The 21,850-nt window shown below is 38.5% G+C and overlaps 1 protein-coding gene across 5 annotated transcripts in view; it reads left to right on the top strand.

The window, feature by feature from the left end:
- The window catches only part of pou6f2 (POU class 6 homeobox 2), a 94,435-nt gene that overhangs the window by 55,369 nt on the left and 17,216 nt on the right, over nucleotides 1-21,850 (top strand). For all 5 annotated transcript variants that reach the window (XM_044104265.1, XM_044104270.1, XM_044104267.1 and 2 more), the window contains one exon: nucleotides 15,968-16,105. In XM_044104265.1, coding sequence (XP_043960200.1) covers nucleotides 15,968-16,105 — 138 coding nt within the window. The remainder of the gene's footprint in view (nucleotides 1-15,967; nucleotides 16,106-21,850) is intronic.

Here is a 21,850-nt window from a genome sequence, read left to right as displayed (position 1 = left end):
ACAAGAGTTTTTACTGTATGTGCTGAGTTACATCATGTTGAAACAAAAAGCTACTCCATGAAAACTCCTGTCACTGTCAAGAAAACATACTGGTTAATGTACTACGTGATTTTATTACACTGTACATCTTCTGAGTTTTAAATTAGCTTTAATGTTGTATCAGATTTTGGTATTGACAGATGTCTACTTTTAAATGACATGGATCAATTTCAGGAAACACAATCCTGATCAGGGCATCTCCATTAGACTAAAGGCAAATATGGACACAGTGACATGGGACATCACTTTCTATTAGTGACATTTAACCATAAACATGTTGGTTGTAGAGGATAAGTCGGGATAAACTTAAAGTAACTATTCTATGTGAGTTGTGTTATTGAATAACATGAATTAAATGAGAGCATTGCTGGTTTTTTTACATGGGTTTTTTGTGATTTATGCAAGCTTTTTAGAAATTCTCCAGTAAGTATCTGATGATAAACATATTCAGAATGTGGATTTTAGACACATTAATTAAATATTTAGAAATTTGTGTTTTTATTTTTCTGTGATGACTGACCTGTACAGCGTGTAGCCTGACTTTTTCCTCAGAGCTGCTGCAGATTGGCAGCAGCAAATTAAATATTTCTCTATTAAATATATAATTTTATAAAGACAAGTTATTTTTATTCAAAGGAAACTTTCCTCTAAAACTGAAGTGAGCATCTGAATAGCGTCATTGTCAGTGTTTCAATTTTGTCAAGTAATAAACACAACTCTTCACTCCCCACTAGTTATTTATCAAGTGCCTGTTAAAGTGGAGAGTGGTAGCTTCTCTGAGTGCTTATATGGATCTAGTAGACGATGCATGTTATTAATCCACTTGAGGATATTGAACTTCACAATCAAAGATGCACATATTCATGTTGCTGTTCCTCACGTAATCAATCTTTAGGCCTTAGTCCATCCTTTAATTTTTGCTTCTCTTCCTTCTCAGCTTCCTTTTTAGTCACTTTGTCTGTCCATCCATCTCTGCCCCGCTGTGCGTCTGCCTGTCACTGTGTGACCATAATAACCTATTTTATATCCCTGTGGTTTCATTTCTGGTGGAAACTGGCCAGGGTCGCCTTTCCGTCCCTGGTCACATTCATCAGCGTCAGACCCTTATTGGGTTGTGGTGCGAGCTTCTTTATGGCCGGGATGAGTTGGGCTATTTGTTTCCCCTTGCAGCCCTCTCCGGCCCTGTCATGGCCTGGTGAGACTCAGCAGGAAAAACAGCCTCTGGATTTAATGGGCTCCAAAGGCTAGCCGCTACATCGCGCTAAACGCACCATCCAGTCTGAGTGACCAAAATAACAGATTAGCGCATTCAAACTGCGATGGAACAAGCACAAAGCCATAAAAAGCAGATAGTCCACCAGCTGTGCCTAAGTTTTTGATGTGCTTGGAATCCACCTGAGGAAGTTTTGCCTGACACGCTTTGCCTTTTAGAAATTGTTTTCTTTTAAAAGCAACATTGTGGGTGATTATGATGACTGAGGACAGACCTTCCTTCAGGGGGCGAAGAGGCCACATCAGGTGTCATTAAGATATTGCCTCATCAAATAGGATTATGGAGTGTGTTTGTGTAGGGGAGAGGCAGAATTGTCATAAAAGGCTTAGTTTCTCAGGGTCATTGCTGCGATTGCCAAAGAGAGTGTCACCCAGCGAGAGTCTCGCTGAAGGACAGGCCGCGGCCTCAGGACACTTTCAAAGCTGCAGTGAAATTTAACCTGCAGCCCCACCTCCCGACGACATTTAGGTCAATGAGTGGAAACTCAGAGTGGAGGCTTAGTCCTACAAAGGGAGGCTGCTAACGACTTTTTGTTGTTGATTAAATTATCGACTGATTGATCTAAGCTATTAATTTTAATCCAAAAAGTATAAAAAAAAAATTTAAATAATTTTATTTAAAGTTGTAGATTAAGGTATTTATTGTAAATTCCAAAACACACAGTGACAAAAGACTTAAGTGTGAAATTACCTACTGGTTACATTGCAAGAAATCCAAATCTTACCAAGTATTTTCATCTATTTTCTAGTGCAAATATATTGAAATAAGACGAAACTAGCTTATGACTTTTCAGTAAGGTATTAGATCTTAGTTTAAATAAGTAATTCATTGGATTTAAAAAAGTGCTAGTTCAACTAGCAGATTATTTTACTCACAACAAGCCAGTCCCACAACATAATGCAGCCACCTCCAAACTTCACAGTAAGTGTGTTGTTCACAACATTCCACCCTAAAAGTAAAGTTGGTCATCATGGCAAAAGATACTATTATTTTAGTTTTATCAGACCAAAAGACATTTCTCCAGGCTTCTTCCTGGAGTTTCCATTCAGCCCATGTTGGTACAGGACTCATCTCTCTGTAAATAACGAGTCTCTCTCAGCAGCTTCATAAAGACTTTTCCTTCTAATCTTGGTTTGATTTTCTCATTTGTTATCAAAATATGTCCGTCTCTGGAACAAGATACCATGAATACTGTGAATAGATGAATGTGTCATCTTTAGGCATCTAGAAATTATATCGAATTGCGAACCAGACCTGTGGAGGGCGGCAGTTCTCCCCTGTAGTAGCCACCAAAGTGATGACTTCTTCAACTTTCAACACTGCAAAAATCCAAACTCTTTCATGGTATTTCTTGTCTAGTTTTTAGTGCAAATATCTTAGTGCACTTCAAATAAGACAAATCTAACTTACAAGTAACTTTTTTAGCAGAACATAGGAGCTTGTTTTAAATCAGTTTCTTAATAATAATAAAAATGTACTACTTGCACTGCCAATTTTATAGTGCCAGTGAAACTAGTACCTTTTTATTACCATTAAGGAACTGGGTTAAGTGAGTTTTTATCTTAATTCAAGTGCACTAAGATATCTGCACTAGAAACAAGGCCAAAAATACTTGAATTTGTTAGATTTTGTGGTTTTGCGTTGTGAACACAGTTGTCACTATACTCTTACCTTTTCAGGGAAAAGTTACCACTATCTTCTGCTAAATACAGAAGATAGTGCTAAATATGCTAAATACAATGTGTTTGACTCCAAAATACAGCCCCATTTAATGAGGACATGGAAAGCTACAAAAAACATTAATGCCACTCACAAACACATTGATTTAAATTGATATCCACACATTATTATGCTCTAGTAATAATCTTTGCCTTTTAACTGCAGCTGCAATTCTAAGCAGTTACCAATTTTTGGTTATGGTTTTAAATGTTAAAAATAAACCCAGAGGAGGAGGGCATTCTCGCTGTTTTCATTCTTCACCCAGAGGACTTGGCCTGTGCTCTAAAGTGCAGTCGTAATTACCATAATACAATGATAACACCCCTATTTTCTGCTGTTATTATCCAGACAAGTATGATCACTCAGCCATTTAACTATTTGCTTCTAACATAATGCCAAGCTGCTTAGAGACAAACATTCATTATGTTCCAATTAATGTCTCATTGTAGCTCGTTTCTCAGGGGAGGTGTGTGATACTCTTTGTAAACTCGTACAGAGAAAATCCAAAGCACTCATTACATCCCTTGAGCTTTTTCTGTTTTTTAATTTGTGTGACAAAACTCATTACCTTCCTCATTAATATGCTTGTTAGAATACAAATCCTGCCACAACAGATCAAGTCACCATTAGTCAATAAGGTCTGGCCTTAGATTACTGCAGGTAATTATCTTAAATGGAGGAAGGATTTAACTTTCTACGCCGCCCCTGTCTCACTCTCTCTCCCTAACGTATAAGGTGATGTTGGATGCAGCCTGTGGCTGCCTGAAGTAGCCACCAAAGTGATGACAAATAGACATGAAAGGAGGCGCGGAGGGGGGATTATGAAATTTGCTTAAGTGCGTTAATGGGCTGATTGCAGGAGCGCGCTGGATTTTGCTGGAAGTTGATTGATTGGAGCTGCGGGTTTTCTCCACGCCCGGAGAGCTCAGGGATTTGACGGGGTAAAGGCGCGCCAAGTCTGTTACACCGGAATTGATCTTAATTAGATCTGAAAGACCTGCCACAGCAGAATGGTCGCGGCGATTAAAATGAAAAACAGGAGAAATTACTGATCAAATTAATCATAATGTCGGGCTACAGCTGTAGGTCTGGTGTAATTTGCCACTCCAGTGGGTTACATCAGCCCAGGCAGGAAAAGGGGAGGCAGTACATACTGATCCGTGGCAATGGGAAGCTTAGGCTAGCCTATCAAATCTCTTATTCCAGTGAGAGTGCCCAGGCCCTCCTGACCCTGCTACGCCATCCTGTGGAGCCACAGAATCCCTCTCTGATCTAATTAGTTTATTTTTTCATCACATTACATTATGTGCTCTTCCACTCAGAACTTTTAGGTTGTCTGGAAAAGTCTGGAATCTGCTTTTATCTTTTCCAGGCATGGATAAATTACAGATGCAAAAATCCTTACATTTTATCAGATGATTTTGTTTCTTCCATTTTCTAATACATAAAATAATCTAATGATGCTTTTTTAAATTAATTAGTTAATTAATTAATAATCTTTTAATTATTTTTCATCCAGCCAAGATGTTTGTTGCTAAGAGGAAATGAAGCAGGCATCTCTTGAAAGATAATAAAGCAATGTAGGAGGAGTTCAAATTTCGAAGACAAGGAAATAGGGGGTTTTGTTTTACATTTGATTAAAAATGTTGCATCTAAAATTGCTCATACTTTTCTCATAAATCAATGGAAATAATCTTTATTGGTATGACATTTATTTCTGGCCAGCTTTCTACTGGTATTTTGAGTATTTATGTGTAGTGATGCATTTCCACTGTTTGAGGTAGAAAAGTCTCTTTGTCATCACTCTAATGTTTAGCTTTTTCTATAGACTTTATACCAGATTCAAGTCTGGGAAACAAAATAACATTATTATTTTTTTCAATAATAATGTTATAAAACATGTTGGTGGCAGTGGCATGAAATAACTTTGGGGTTAAATGTGTATTAAACTCTTTTATTTAACATTTATCCAAATTACACTTACAATAAAAGATTTTACTCATCAGTATTTTGTTTATTCCCTTCCTACTTGAATGCCAACTCAGTAAAAAAAAAAAAAAAAAATATATATATATATATATATATATATATATAAAGTCTCTTTTACTGTCTGGTCTGTTGATAAATTCGGGTTCAATTGGACTTGTGTTTCTTAAACTGGTTCTAAAATGTCAAAGCATTAAAATTTGTGTTTTTAGGAAGTTTTAGGAACAAAAAGTTTAAAATTTCACAAACTTGGCTTTGAAGAAGCTGCCTTTACAGTTCACCCTCAGTATTTGGTGTCCATGAAAACTTAAGCAAAAGTAAGCGCAGTTCACTGTACCCTATAACAGGACAGTGATTCTTACTGTTCCAATTACCGCCATTCTGACTGGCATTTTAAAATAGTATTTTAACATTTGACTTTCTAAGTTTGTTGTATTACACCATAAGATTAATGAAAAGGGGGTAAAAGTTTGAATCTAATTATCTTCTTGACTGGTTTCAGGATGTAGTACAATTATCTTACATTTACACAGATTTTTGGAGGGGAACATTTTGCAGAAAGGTCCTGTAAAGGCAGAATTCAAATTTGGGAAGTCATATCTTTCAACCAACCATGACTTCAAAATCCAAAATGGCTACCTTAGGTCTGAGACTCTCTGATAGTAAAATGAAATTTTCACAATTTATCCATAATGCATTTGCTATTCTGACTAATTGTATATATACATTTTAATACAACTCTCCTAAAAAAAATTTTGTTAAATTATCTTGAAAATTGTTCATACAGATTTTCTTCTGAATACCAGGTAACGCAGCCCGGTTTGAGAATCATGGGTTCAATTTCTTAATGGACAAGTCTTGGAGTTAAAGGTCTTAAAATAGAGCTGATGTAAGTTGGTCCAGATGCTGCTGCAGTCACCTCACACCACCCTGAAAATAAGAGGCCAATTGCAGCAGTGGCTTCTTATTTCTCCATTATTTAGTTAGAGAACTTACAGATTATAAAGCTCATGCACTTTTCAGGAAGGCTCAAAGTTGATCATCAAGCCCAAATGTCCAGGGTTTTCTTTAAAAAAATACAAGAAAAAATATAAATTTCAGTCAGAAATGATGTGGAGATGTGTAATGAAAAATGTGGAGGAACCCTGAGCTGTGCTGTTCTTGTCATAGTTGTCTTGTCACCAGCATGTTGTGTGTTCACTAATAGCCTCTGACCTCAGTCCAGTGTCTGCCTGGCTGGTTTTCTGGGGGCCAGGCGGAGGTGGAGGCGTCCTGTCTTCCTCGTCTGTCAGACTCCTGCCGTCTGTCCCTCTCCTCCTCGCAGTTGTCTCCTTGATCGCTGTCAGAGCTCCACACCGGGCCTGTCCACTCTCAATCCGCACACTCATAGGGGTAATTACAGCCTAGGGGCCTGCCTCCTATCCCCGTGCTCCACAATTTACCACCAAAGTGTCCACAGACATCTCTCTTCTTCCCCACTGCACCCCGACATCACAGTACCGCGGGGCCTCAACCCACAAGTGCTGCAATTACTTGAGTCTCTCCTCCATCCTTTTCTTTCTCCCAGCTCTCTTCCCGCTCCCCCTTCCCTCTCTGGCCTCTCCTTCCTGTGGCTCCCTCACTATTCCCCGGCAATCAGCCTTCATTAGAAGCCTCTGGTGAAAAGCCATCGTCACTAAGGTCAGCTGCTGCCAACTACAACAGCCTTTCAGAGGCCTGGCAGTGTGCGCTCTCTATATTTTTCTCACCTCTTTGCCATCTTCCTGCCCTGCCCTCACCCTGCCTTTCCTCTTGTTCCCTCTTCAAATCTCAGATCCATCTCTGCTACTTTTCTTTCCCGCTGCTTACGGTTAATATACCCCATCTCCAATTTGCTCTTAGTGTAATTTTTTCATGTGTGGTGGGTGTTTCATGCATTGTAATAGCACGTGCGGTAAATGAGCCCCACGCGCCGATTCATTGATTTTCCAGCTCAACGCAGTGTTCATTGAGTTTAATGAAACAGCCGCTGATTGTTCTGCTGGATATTAAATCGAAATTAAAATGACATGCTCAAATGTGGATGCTGCGGCTCACACTGTGGCATGTCAGAGGAAATGGAGTCACTTAAACTGCTTGGGAAGGAGGAGTCCCGTCCATCTGGTGTCAAAAATCTGTAGTTGTGAAAAATAAAAAACTGAACATCACTAAATATCAGACATTTTCCAGACTGGGATAAATATGGAAAAATGATGTGGAGTATGGAAAAGAATATTTTCATTCTTTTGTCCCAAGCAAATTCTACAAATGTTCTTTTCATGTGTCAAATTTTCATCTGGCTGTTTGTCCGTCCATCCATCCATCTATCCGTCCGTCCATTTGTCCATTCATTTGTCCTGTATCCATCCATCCGTTCAACCATGCACCAATACATTTGTCCAACTTACTAAATTTGAGTTGTTCAGTATTTTTCTATTTGCTTAATCATCTATCTACCCATCCGATAAATCCATCTATCCATTCATTCACTGTCTAACCTCACTAATCCGTGCTGGGTCGTGGGGCGTTGGTGCCTGTCTCTGGTACGCCCTGAACAGGTCGCCAGTCCATCATGGGGTTGGTATTTATACTTTAGAAAAAAATTGAAGTTTGGAAAAGTTTTATTTTGTCATCAAAGTATGAAGGAATCCTAAAATAAAATAAAAAATAAAAATTTAATTCCTTACATTTTTGAAGGGAATTGTTGAAATGAATTTGATTTGTAAGAACTTGGAAAAACTGAAGCAGAAATAAAGACATCATAACATGTCAAGTATTATCCAAATTAATTCCTGTTTTAAATCCAGACATTTCTCATAAATTTTGAATATATATGTATATATATGTATGTATGTATATCTGAGTAAAAGCAGCTGCGTTTTGCTGTGGCTGTGTGGTGTAGAGCATGAACAGGACCCCTCAGCTCTACTCTTATTAATGCACAGCAGATCTGGCTCTTAAGAAGGCAGAAAATTGCCTTACATAACAAGCGCTGCACAATTTAGAAATACAAATGTGCACTGTTGACTGAAGCAGAAAATAAGACTGTTGCCCATCAACAGCACCGCATTTCATATGAATAATTATAAAGCATGGGAGCTAGATGAGGAAAACAACCTGACCATGACAGCTCTACTACTTTTATTTACTTCAAATGAGGGATTAGGCAGGGAGAATATCTACAGACTTAAGAAGCAACGATGAACCTTGAATTTCTAAATAAGAAGAAACTTAAATTTATCATATTTCATCGTTTTGGCAACTCTGAAGACACTTTCACTTTTAAAATGGCTCCTACTTTGCACCTTCCACTTACTTTGTGGCTTTTCTGGGTTTGTTGGGCTTTCAGTCATCACACAGTTGATACTTCCTTCACTTTCTGAGGTCTGCGATTCTTATAGACCTGGCTCCATTACTCTGAAAATGGGCAGAGGGCTTCCAGCTCAGACACCCAGCAGAAAGGCAAAGCTCCCCCGATCAGCCCACATGCACACCGGGGGCAACTCGCATTAGACGCCCACCTGGGAGCCCTCAGATGAAGCACCGAGCCAGGGCTCACCTAACAGTGGATAAGGAATAGGGTTTCTTTAATTATGAGGCAGGGCTGTGACATTGAGTTCCCCCCTTTCTCCTCCAGCAGCCTTTCAGACACCATCTAAGTGCTCCGCTCCGCTGAGGAGGCCAGTCCCCCCGCGGGGCGCGATTCCACTGCCTGTAATTTCTGATGCCCATTAGTGACCGCAAACAGAGCACTGGGCTCACACAAGGAATACAGCCGCGCTGCACCGCCACGCTGTAAAAAGACCCTTTTAATGCAATGTTGTTACATTATGCCCTCCTCGTAGACCAAGTCAAAAGTCCCATTTGTGGTCTCTGGAGGATATTATCAGAATTTCTTCTTCGTTATGTCTTAACTGGGCTAAACTGAGGTTAGATTTGGTATATATTCCTGCAATCTACAGAGGGCTATTTGATTTAAGAACTCGACCAAAGCTGTTTTATTTTGTTCATAGCATTTTCCTATTTTTTCTTGTTAATATCTGATTATTGATTTTATTTCCCTCATTCCCTGTATGAAATACAGGGTCAAGAGACTCAAATAGAATATAGGATGAATGTTTTCGTAAACTGCATACCTCAAATTGGGAAGTAATCAATAAAACACAGAGTTATCTTTATCTTGAGCTTTCAATTATTTTTTGCATTATTTGTTTTTCTTGGTAGATTGACAATAATGTTGAGTAGAACTGGGCACACACGTTTGAACGTATTGTGCTTTTTCTGTAATCCACACAAAGTCAAAATTAAAGTCTTGATAATAAAGTTAAAATATTATTGAAAAGTTCATTCATCTCAGTAGCTGAATTGAAAAAGTGAAACACATTAATTAAATAATTATACACAAACTAATGTTTTCAAGCCTTAATGTTAATTATGATGATTTCCTGCTGATAGCTGAAAACAGGTCCAGTTTAAAACCATCTAGCTGTTGATTTCAGATGAAGTTGATGAATTTTGGAAGTAGTTTTCCTCCTTTGTCATTTTAATAACCAAGTGCAATGCACCAGTTTCACTCAAACACTATAATATTGCCCCCACCTTGCTTGATAGCTGGTACAGAGCTCTAATTAGGGCTGCACAATTTTGGAATAACTGACTGCAGTATTTTTCTAACCTTGCAATGTTAAAAAATGACTTGAATATAGTACCTGAAGTTATGCTGTTCTCCTGCCATTTTATTGACAATTAACCTGCACTACTTTTACCTCTTTTTGTGAATGCTACAAGTATAATTCTTACCTGTATTTGAAAATTGTCAGGGCTGCATGATATTAAAAAGTCCTACAATAACATTAGTAAATATTGTGATGGCAGTGTCACTATGTGTCTTATTTCCTTTCTTCCTCCTTGGTGTCCAGTATGAAATTCTGCTGTTTTGAGATTCTGTCTACCTGGCTAAATACTACATTATCATGAAAAATGCAAGTTCATAACACATAAAATATATTCGCCAACAATTATTGTCCAAACACTCCTTTGCAACGTTTTGATATATTTGCGATACATTAGGTTTGATGTTTGAAATTGTCACTTTGACTCCTTTTGTTATTGTGGCCAGAAAGCATTGAGTTTGTTTTTGTGGGCAGCTACAGATTTATGAAAAGAATCCTTCCTGTTAAATTTAAGTTTTGCCAAATACCCAGCCAGAATTAAAACCAGAACTTTAACAGGCTGTAAAAAGAGCGTGCTTGATATGCAACAAAGGGACGTTTGACTCAATGAAAGTGGGAATGTGTGCATGTACTTTTGAGCCTGTGAACGTTTTCAAAATCACTGAAGCTGTTGTACAACTGTTCCACTTCGGAAATAAAAACAGTTAACATACATCACTAAAAGACAAAAATAGTATGACTTTCATTACCATGAAGTGTGTGTGTGTGAAAACTTTTCACTGGAACTGTACATGGCATTATGCTGATTTAGCTTGAGGTGTATTTTTGGAGATAAAGAGAGAGACAGTGAAGCAGAGAACCACCGGAGGAGGGAAGGGAGTGTGGTGGATTTATCGATCAAGGGTGACCACATCTTAGCCACAGAGCCCCTCTCTCGTGATTAATCTTCGAGCTTAGAGTCGGCCAATGACACATGACAGGCCTCCTACTCAAACTCTACCATTTCTCTTCATTACTGGCTGTATTTTTGGACACCACAGAGGGGAGTAATCATTTACCTTTATTGTGTTTATAAAGCTGCGGCATGGATGACCCTTCCTATATTGAATTGAGGACATCAAAAGATCACTGGACATTGATTAGAAGGATATTAAAGTCATTCAAATGCTATATTTATATGTCAAACAACAGCAGAGTGAAAAGAGACGCCATTTCCACAAAAATCAAAAGAAATGGGATGTAATCAGCCTGGTTGAAAGAAGATATACTGGACACAAAGGCTGAAAAATGCTAATACACCTCATATTTTAACCACATTGTGATCTCAAGACTCATTTTCTCACTGTGACTATAAACATAGCCTTGTAGCTACTTTATAATCATAGCCGGAGCAGTAGTAAATTTACTGCTACAGTGGTTCCTGCCATGATTTCCAACCCAGCGCCAATGTAGTACAGAAATAACTGCACCAGATATGTCACTTCATGAGGCTGAAATGGTCAGCACTTTCCTGTGGATACTTAATCACCAAGTAGTTTCAGATTTAATACATCTGGAAACAGCTAAACATTATAGATCATTCCCCAGTAGGAGAATAGTGTGGTATGTTTCATATTTTTACCTGCAGTGTTCCCTAACTGTAGGAAATATGCTGCAGGATGTGATTGATGACAAAGGACTCACTCTGAACCACTGTTCCTTTACAATTATCAACAAATGGGCCGGAGCTGATTTTATGTAATGATTAAAGCTCCGGTTAATTTCGCGTGAAGGTAATGAGTGGGGAGATTGACGGCCACTGTCCTGCACTCCATCATCCCTTTATAGTTAGTTTAAACGTTTTCACGACTCCTCTCCTTCTTCATTTGCATTTTACCTCATTAGACACGGCCATTTCTGAGACTGACCGCCACGGCCATTTCCTGGAGTTAATGCATTTTATTTGATTAGCCAAACCTCCCTCTGTTAACTAGCTGTCATTCTGGAGTTTTCATATGACATCACTCCATTAACACCCGACATGCCAGCTCAGCCTCTTTCACTTCCACGCCGCATCCCTCTCCGCTGCCTTAAGCAATTACAACCTCCAACTGTCGCCCAACGCAGCGTTATTGTATTCTGCCGGGTGTTATCTGCCCCAGTTGTTCCATCCGTCTTTCACTTCTCTGTGTTTTTCCTCCAGAATGTCTCTTTTTGGGTTTTATTTTCTCACAGCGGCCGGAGCTGAGGCCCACCGGTGAGCAATAGTCAGAGCTCGTGGGGCTCGGAGTGCACAACTTCAGTGTGAAGCCCCGCCAACCAGGGGACCAGAGGTGTTTTGGAGGGCCTAATGGCATTTTGATGTTCATAAGCACAGCGGATGTGAGGAGGGGAAGGCAGTTAGGTGTGTGTGTGTGTGCTGGGTGGAGTGGAGGGGATCAGGGGGTTTAGAGAAGGAAAGTCAGTAGAGGACTGTCAGCAGAGGACTAGCAGAGTTCTGACAGACAGAGAACGTGTTTTCTCATGTCACAGCTGATTACATTCACTCTGGAGTGGGAAAGAGCAGGAAGGAGACAGGGATGGTGGGCCGGGATGGGTTTGGGAAAGCTCCCATGTTGTTCCAGATGAAGGACATTCCTCCTAAGGAGAAACAAGAGTGGTACTGACTGTTAATTTAACCAGTTGGGTCCACTTTGACACAGTTTTGACGATTAAAGTAAATACATTTTACACTCCTCTGAAAACCAGATCTTTTGAATCTGTCCAACTCCATCCAACAACATATTGGTTTGCATTGCCAAAGTTTCTGGCTAATATTCAACTTTAAATGAATTTATTTAATCAGTAATACCATGATCATAATTTTGTGGTTGATTTTCAAAGCCGATTGCAAGTTATCTCAATTATTATAAATGAAAATATAAGTGCAGGATTGCTCTTATATTTTCATATGAAGTTTTTTCTTGCCTTATTGTTCAGTAACTATTGATGTCAGGAGAGGAGGCAATCACACTGAGTGAACTGTTAGACAGTTCATATCTAGACATTTCTTATTTTAAAAGAAAATTGTTACAATTGAATTAAAAGCTGTCTTTAGTGCTTTAATAGTGACTACTGCAGTTAATGTGGCTAGCATTAGAAATAAGAAATACTCTTGTGACTGTTAGCAGGATTTTCTAAATCCTGAAGAATTTCCAAACCTAGCATGTTCCACCAATTTTAATTAAAAGATCAGTTGTGGATTGATTGATCTATACAATTTAGTTGTGCTGAAAGTTTTACTCTCTAGTACAAGTCTTTATAGAGCCTTCTTGTTATCTGTTGGAAGTCTTGCTCTCTCACACATCTTGAATAAAGCACAGCCACGTCAGGATACATAGAAAAACTTGAAATCCAGCTTTCTTTTAGTTAACTTATTTCCTCTCTGTGCTTCCGCTAACCTCATTTTAAACACCTCACTGAAGCTGAAACAACTTAACACTGAGTTTTCTTCCCTCAGGAATCACTTCCATACTGAAGCATGTTTCTGTTGGTGCAGTAATTATTAAGGTATATTGACTAATCTGACAATAAGATTTTTGAGTCTTTGACCCACCGATCAAACTAAAATTCGCCTCATTCCCGTTTCTAGCCAATTTTTCAGTCCAGCCTCTATTTCTTTGCACAAAAGGACAAAATGTCATTGATGTATTCTGCAATTGCCTGTGATCTTAACAGGAATTGTCCAGAGAGGTCTGAACAGCCAAAAATCCTTTTCATGGCCACAGTGAATGAAAAGAAATACAATCGTTAACATGCAGGCTCCACAAACTGGAAGATCGCTGTTTATCTCCTCCAACACATGCAATCAGTACAAATACAAGCCCAACTCTGTCATTTTGTGCCTCCTGCCGAGGCGTTGAGAGGAGTCACCGTGGTGGAAAATCACCTGTTTAGGTGTTGAGCACAGCCTTGCCTCTCCTTATTCCTGACTCTCCTTCTAACTGCCGTCCATATTACACCGCGCCAGAGATGAGGCAACAAAGCCTGTTCTCTTTTCACCAAGATTTACCAGAATAACAGAGCACCTGGAAGGGCTATCATTGAATGAAACATGATGATAATATTTCAAATAAATCTGAAGGCTTTTCCAACAGCCTATCACTCATGTAATGACACAGAGCAAAGCAGATTTTCAGGGGGACTCTGGCTGTGCTCGCCTGAGCAGATCACATTATCAGTGTGTTGATATGTGGCCTCTGTTTAACTCTGCCTAACTGAGCGTGTTGGCTTTCCTTCCTCTATCACAACATTTACGAACCAGTGTTCTCACTAACACAGCTCCTTTAGTCGCCAGCCAGCAGTTTTAATTTCTGTTTAAAAAAGAGGAGAACTTACTCAGTTTCATGTGATCACTCCTTAGAAAGCTTCTCAGCATGTTGCTCTGTAGGAAAAGAATATTTATCTGTTTCAGTCAATGTTAGCATAACTGCATCTTAAGAATTTAAATGAGGAGATGCTTTCATGATTACAATGTAGGAGTTCAATGCTTTACCATAATTAATTCCATTTCCATTCTAAAAATCAGATATAATTACCATTATATTTTAATGCACTTTATTTTAAGTTGCATTAAAATAATACCAGGTGTCACATAGAATCACTGGTATTATTTATGGATTACCACATTAATCAAAGGCATTTTGGAAGTTGCAGTACAGAATTTGTGGTTGTTAGGGACCAGAACTTATTAATTTCAGCAAGTAGCTGAAATTAATACATATCCATAAAATTACTAATTTTGCACCAAAACATTCTGCACCAAATAATATCAACATGTTAGTTTTGATGCAACTTCATTATTCAGCTTGTGATATTTTGTGTGGTTTCAGTTTAGTGAAAAAAAAAAAAACTAACTGTGATGAACTTGGAGCTTTGCTTTGAAATTCCTAACATTTAATGTCTATAGTGTTTCTGCTTTTGAATCCCAGTAAGATGAGTTATTAACAGTTTACCATAGTTTTACTTTCCACACAGAAAACAGAATGACTCAGATTTGAGTTTTCTTTTTTTTTTTCCAACATTCAAGATGTTCTTCGTTCCCAAAGGGCGTCCACTGAAACACATAAAAGACAATCTTGCGATTATTGAGGAAAAACTGGATGACTTTCAGACGAGAGGAGGCATTATCAATCACGGCCAATTTGAGGCCACCAACATGAAATATGATTTCATAAGACAAATGCAGTGTCATTCTTAATGTGCTTAACCTTTACTGTCGATGAAAAAGTATTGATCCCTCTGTGGCATTTTTTCATCATTTGATTTCAGAAAGTGTAATAATATATGGTGGTGGGATAAAATAAAAAAAATAAATGGCATCTGTATCTTTGAAGAAAGCTGAATTCTCAGCAGAATGCAGAGAGTTTGGAAAAGCTGGAAGCATGTATTCTGTTTTAACTTTTCAGTCATCCCAGTTAAGTTAAGTAGGCAACCAGTACGAGCAGCAGCCAGTAAACAGTAGTTTTCTTTATTCTATTGAGTAATCGGGAGGTCTGCTTTCTCTTCTCACTCTTTGATCTACTTACTCAGCCTAATAAGGCTTCGCTCCACTATGGTACAACCAAATCAGCAGTGCATTTTCAGCCCCCTAATAAGTGGTTAGCTTGATTTATATGGGCAATCTGAGCAATGTGGCGGGCTTTACAGCCTCTTCTCAATGCAAGAAGTCTCTTTCCGCCACCACAGGCCAAACCAGATGAGTCCATTACAGCAGTGTGCAGATGATCATTTTAACCTTCCTTTGCCTCAACAGTATCACTCTGTTAGAGTCTTATGAAGTAGGAGGATTTCTTAGTCGAAGTTTATTGAAGCGACAGACGATACAGTGATGCATAGCCTTGCTGCCTGGCTCTATTGTGAGAGCAGCGAGCGGGTGGGCCATTGCTGCGTGTCGAAGGACTAGACTCAGCCTGTGGGGAGCCCCAGAGGCCAGAGAAAGCACTTAGAGTGGTAAAATGGCCACTTATTCACAGCCTCCCTCCAGTTTTCACTGCTCCTCCCTACCCTGGAGCCTCCCACTGGGTCCAGGAGCACCAACCTCTGGGAAACATTTGATAAACTGCGTGGCCCTCTCTGCTGGACCTCGTAGCAGTTCGCTTATTCTGCCCTGGGCAGCAAAACAGAAGTATGAAGCTGGTTTGCTAACCTCTTCAGGAACTTGTATTGTAGTCTAAATATGTGATAAAAAAAAAAAAAGAGCAGATGTTTTTATGATAAATGATGATTTTGCTCTCTGCAGCTGAACCCCCTGGCCAGCCAGGCAGCGGTGGCAGCAGCAGCCGCCATGGGATCCATCGCTGGCTCTCAGGTGTTTGGCAACACCCTCTCAAACCTGCAAGGTGCCACCGGGCAGCTTGTCACAAACGCACAAGGACAGGTGAGTGTAATACACGATTATAGAGCCGTACAAAAATATGCCCCTGAAGTTCTGCATATTTTTAATTAAAATACCCAAAGCCTTGTTGTTTTTTATTGAAATGATTCAATTAAAGAAGTGAATAATTGCAAAGAGGATGGAAAATGTTGAATTTTTATTGAAGTTCTTTTAAGCCAGGGTGTCCAAAATGCAACCCAGAGACTTTTGGTGGCCCTATGACTGGTTTTGTCTGATTCCCAACTGCAATTCAAAGATGATAAATTTGGCAACCTGATTTTCTTACATTGGAAAAATGTTCAGCTTTTTATAACCAAGATTTTATAACTGGAACCATGTTTATCCAGACACTTTTACTGAAAAGGCAACTTGGCTGCACCCAAATCATTTTTATCTAATTTATTACACTTGGCTAAATATAGCAAACATTTTGATAGAAAATCACACAAATAATTTTCTTGTACAAAGAATAAATTTGTTAAATCTAGCCCTGACTCCTGAGTTGTGAAAGTCTGCAGCTCCTCCAGAGTTAGCACAGACCTCTTGGCTGCTTTCCTCTTCGAACCCTGACCTGTCAGTTACATTTTCTTGGTTTTAATTAACACAGGTTTTTGTTTTCACTTGTCAATTTCTTTATATGTTTTACAATTTTGTAATTGTGAAAATTCACAAAAAAAAAAAAACACAAATCCTGACTTTATCTTTTTGCGCTATAGCATAGTTTTGAGTTTACTGAAAGTTTTCTGCAAAAATGGTCAAAAACATTGGGTTTAAGTGATGCCACCTGCAGATGGCAGTACGTCTCAATGTCCAGTTATATCCTGTGATCAATATGGTAAGTATCAAAAAGGAATATACTTAAGTTCTTTAAAAATAAAAATGTTTGTCTGTCCAGTCTATAAGTTTGTTATTACTTTTCTTATCAGTTTTTTTTATATATGTAGATTTTGGAAGGGGTTCAATGAGAAAAAAAATTATAAGTAGCGCCAAAAATTACTGATTTTTATTGCAAAGAAAAACAATCACAAGAAAAAGTCGGAATCCAGGAGAAAATGATTAGTATTCCTTATGTACAGCTGACTTCTAGCTACGAAATGATGGAGCGTTGGATTGATGTCAAGGTAAAATGGTTTGAATACAAATACAAGATAACCTTTCATATTTTTATTGGTAAAGCAAAATAAAGTATCTTTTTCCTTCCTTTGTTAAAATCCCAATAAACTATATTAAAGTCTGTTTTTCTAACGTGGAAAAGTTCAGTTTTACAAGGCGATGTAAATACTTCTTAAATAAAACAGTTAAAGCACCAAAAATATCTTGTTATACACTTTATTACCGTCCAGCTCATCACGAAGCATCCATACTGCATTCCTGATCTTTTATCATTGATTTCTCGTGGTGAGTCTCTGTGCTGCCTTGAAGCTGTTTGTCCACAGTCCGGCTGCCACCTCTCCATATATTAAGCATTTTGGGAATAAACAAACCCTTCCCTCTCTTAACCGCATGCGCCTGTCGGAGTAAAACGCTGACCTTGTCATATTTAAGGGTGGCTGCAAAATTGTTCCATCAGTAGCCAGAGGCTTGAACGATGATGCTTGTCATTGTTCGGCTCTATCTAATGAATCATCTTATCTCAGGTGCACAGTGCTCACATTAAAGCGGGACTGTGTGGACATTGTGCCCTTTTATGCCACTTTCTGTTATTTACAATAACCGCTGCTTTGTTGTGTTACACTTGCACTGTCCTCATCATGTCGACTTTGCAAAAACAAAACAACACTAATCCAGCTTGAGACATTTTAGAGTGATAAAACACATGTAAATTGATTGTTTTTAAATCAGACCTTTCAGGGGTGCGTTCACTGGTTTGACCTCGTAGGGAAGTATTGTCCGAGAAGGAGAGCTTGATCCTAAACATGGCTAATGAGACAGTATGGACTTCTCTGGCTCACAAGGTGCCTGGAGCGCTGGGAACAGATCACTGAGGATATGGACTTGACGGCATGCTCTGTGCTTTTGTAGCGTCTTGGTGGCTGACACTTCCTGACATAATCAGGTCACAGAGATGGTCAAAGCCCTGGGGTACAGCCATTGCTCCCCACCTCATTATTCCACTGCATTATTCAGACCGAGGACTCTGAAATATCCACTCCCCTATCAGAAGGTCCTGCCCCTCCCTTCCCCTGAATGGAGGATACTATACACAACTCACATAAGGCAAATTAAAGTTTGTACCTTATTTCAGGGTCTTTTTCTATTCATTCAAGGTGTAGTTTTATTACAATTCAGAGGGCCATCTCTCTCTTCCTTGCGCTCCACGTGTAAACAATCACTTTTCCTTGAATCTGAACCATGGTGTGTCGTCTTTGTTCACTTAATTTCCTCTACTGTGCTGTCAAAAGGCCTTTTCATAAGCAAGAGCTTTGAGAACCTTGAAAAGTGTCAAGACTGAAGGGCCTTTGGAGTTCAGTTTTTAAACCTTAATTATATTGGCCAAGTTTTTTTTTTTTTTTTTTTTTTTTATTCTCCAAGGAAAATCAATGAGGCTCTTTTATTCTCACAGCCTCTACAGCAGTGATTAAGACTGTGGATAAAAGCCACAATTATTAAGTCACTCTCACTTTAAAGATACGTTTTTTCTTTTTTACAAATCACAATTTTTTCTCTCTTCTTTCCAATGTAAAATCTTTCTTTTCCTTCAGGTTTTGCATGCAATTAATTCTGTATTTGCAACAGAGATACTGAAGGCCTATTTCCTCTCTAAACTGAGCAAAACCAGTTGAAACAACCTTATCCCTGCATGTCTCAGCTTTGTGCATGAATATCTCCTCTTATTTATTCTCTGCGGCCTATAGTCAGGTTTGGGGCAGATAATTCTACTTATGTTGAAACAACACACTCACAGGTTGACTCTTACAACAGGTGAAGTTAAACTCCAACACAAGCTGATCTGGAGCGTGTGGCCCGGGGGCCATTTGTGGTCTTTGGTCTGTTTTTCTTACGTTGGAAATTTTTCAGTACAACGCAAAATATTTGCTCCATCCATCCTTCTATCATCCATCCATTCATCCATCCATCCACCCAACAGTACTCAAGCCCATCCATCCATCAACCCATCCATCCATCATCCATCCATCCATTCATTCACTCATTAATTCATCCATCTATTCATCAGTCTTTCCATTGATCTATCTATGCATCCATCCATGGATCCAGCTATTCATTCATCCAGTCATCCACCTATTCATCCATCCATCATCTATCCATCCATCCGTCCACCCATCTGTCCATCATCTATCTATTCATCCATCTGTCCATCATCTATCTATCCATCCATCTGTCCATCATCTATCTATTCATCCATCTGTCCATCATCTATCTATCATCATCTATATAGCCATCATCTGTCCATCATCTATCTATCCATCATCTATATATCCATCATCTGTCCATCATCTATCTATTCATCCATCTGTCCATCATCTATCTATCCATCATCTGTCCATCATCTATCTATCATCCATCTGTCCATCATCTATCTATCATTATCTGTCCATCATCTATCTATCATCATCTGTCCATCATCTATCTATCCATCCATCCGTCCACCCATCTGTCCATCATCTATCTATCCATCCATTTGTCCTTCAACTACCTATTCATCCATCTATCCTCTGGAAGTTTTTGATATTATTTTTGCAGATTAAACATTGATCACTACAGAAGTATCATCTGTAAATTCAAAATGAATTTCTCTCTTTCACTGTAAAAAAAAACTGGCAAACAATGTGAAATGGAAATTTGAAAAAGTGTATAAAATTATGATTATCTGACCACACTGTTGTAATTAAAATGCTCACCATGTTCTGAATAAAACAAGTGCAGCTCAAGTTCTCAGGGTTTTTTTTATTTTAAAAGAAATAATTCACATTTTAGATTTTTAACCTTCTAAAATTACTAAAAGGAGAGTAAGAATCAGGAAGCATACTCTCTTCGAGGCATCCCTGCAAGGCAGCTGTTTTATTTTTTAATTTGCTCAGAATTTGAGAGCAGACTTAAGCTTAAAATTGCAGTGCGAACTTGTGTGTTGACTTTCCAAACATTTTCCCCTCTTGGGTCCCAATTCACCGCATGAACAGTGGAGGAGAGAAAATGGGCAGAGATATTGCCTGGCGACCATGGCTAAAGACACAGATTGCCCCGGCTGGAGAGATGAGATGACATTTCTCTGGAAACAAGAGCAGCATAATCTTAATGAGTTCTGCTGGATGGAGAGAGGCACGTCTCTCACACATGCCATCCTATGAACCGGAGCTGAGGCAAACACAGGAAGTGAAAAAACAGACAAAAACATGGACGATAAGTAAGGAGATTTACTTAGCAAAGAATAAGCGAGAGGTCCTGGAGGCTGCTTATTTATGAAATAGTTGTGTGAGGAAATTGCTGCATCAGAAACCCACAATCAGGTATTTGGAGATGGAAATTACTCCATGCTTTAATCAAATTCCCTGAAGAGAGTTTCCTGCTGGCTGTCAAAATGTACTACAGATTTAGAATAAGAACATGTAAAAGAGAGAAACAGTCTCTTAGCATAATATCGCTTGGTGGTGGTTTTCATCCTACTCCTGGTGCTGTCCTTTCTCCTGCCCCTTTGCACTTTATTCAGGTGGGGGTTAAAAAATCCTTTCAATTCTTTTTGATAAATATAATCTGATCATCTCAATGGCTATCAGTCCTTCAGCTCTTAGCAAACATTATATTTTATGCTTGTCAAGGAGAGTAGAAATCTCAAATGTACTATAATCACTAACGAATCTAAAATATTTCTTATTATCTGTGAGAAAACAAAAGGGCATCTTAATCCTCAGATAATGGAAGTGAATATTCTGACAAAACAAAGTTTATATCCTTTAGTAGATTATTCTTGGCAGCATAAAACATGAGACATTACAGTGTTTTTAAATGTTTTTGTTCGTGTCACAATATATCATTTTAAACAATGCAATTGTGCTTTTTTGCTTTAAATTAAAAGTCCTACCAACATTCAAACCATTGATTTAAGTCATTCATGTTTTAGGGTGTGTTAAGCTTCTTTAACATCAACCTTTACAAATGATGCTTCCTGTATGCTTAATTTATTGATTTTATTAAATTTAACTTAACAAGATCATGCCTTGTGCGTAATCAGTACATATGAATGTAATGTTTATTGTCTGAATGAAATTGTCTCCCTTAAATGTATTAATGGGATTAAATTAAAGTTTTCATCATGATGAAAAGACTGTATATTTAACGAGGTTTGTAAAGCATGTAAAGCTATGCTGCCCTTTCCTTTATCTTTCCTCCATCCAGGATTCATATGGGTACTTAATGTCTTCTCGCTGTTAGTGTTTGAAAAGTCAAACTTAGATTCTTAAAGTCTCAGTCAATAAAGCTAATTCTGATTCTGAAGTATTCTTAGATTTAAATTTTTCTTTTAATTTTACCAGCAATTACCAGTATTAACATTTCTGATCGATTTGGATCTGATAGAGAACCTGGGATTTATGATGTTTGAAAAACCCCAAAAATTCTCAGTATTGTCTTTATTGTTATTTTTGCTACTCTTTTCCACTATTTATCCAGTAAAGGTGTATCAATAAGTTTAGTGATACAAATCTCACTTTATGTGACTGATGTCTTATAGAAGCATCTGACAAATAGGAATGTTTTTCAAGAGCATTACTTGTGTTGGTGGGATTATAATTG

Source organism: Gambusia affinis, linkage group LG21, assembly GCF_019740435.1.
Source record: "Gambusia affinis linkage group LG21, SWU_Gaff_1.0, whole genome shotgun sequence".
Classification (NCBI taxonomy): domain Eukaryota; kingdom Metazoa; phylum Chordata; class Actinopteri; order Cyprinodontiformes; family Poeciliidae; genus Gambusia; species Gambusia affinis.
This window is presented reverse-complemented; position numbering and strand designations above follow the sequence as displayed.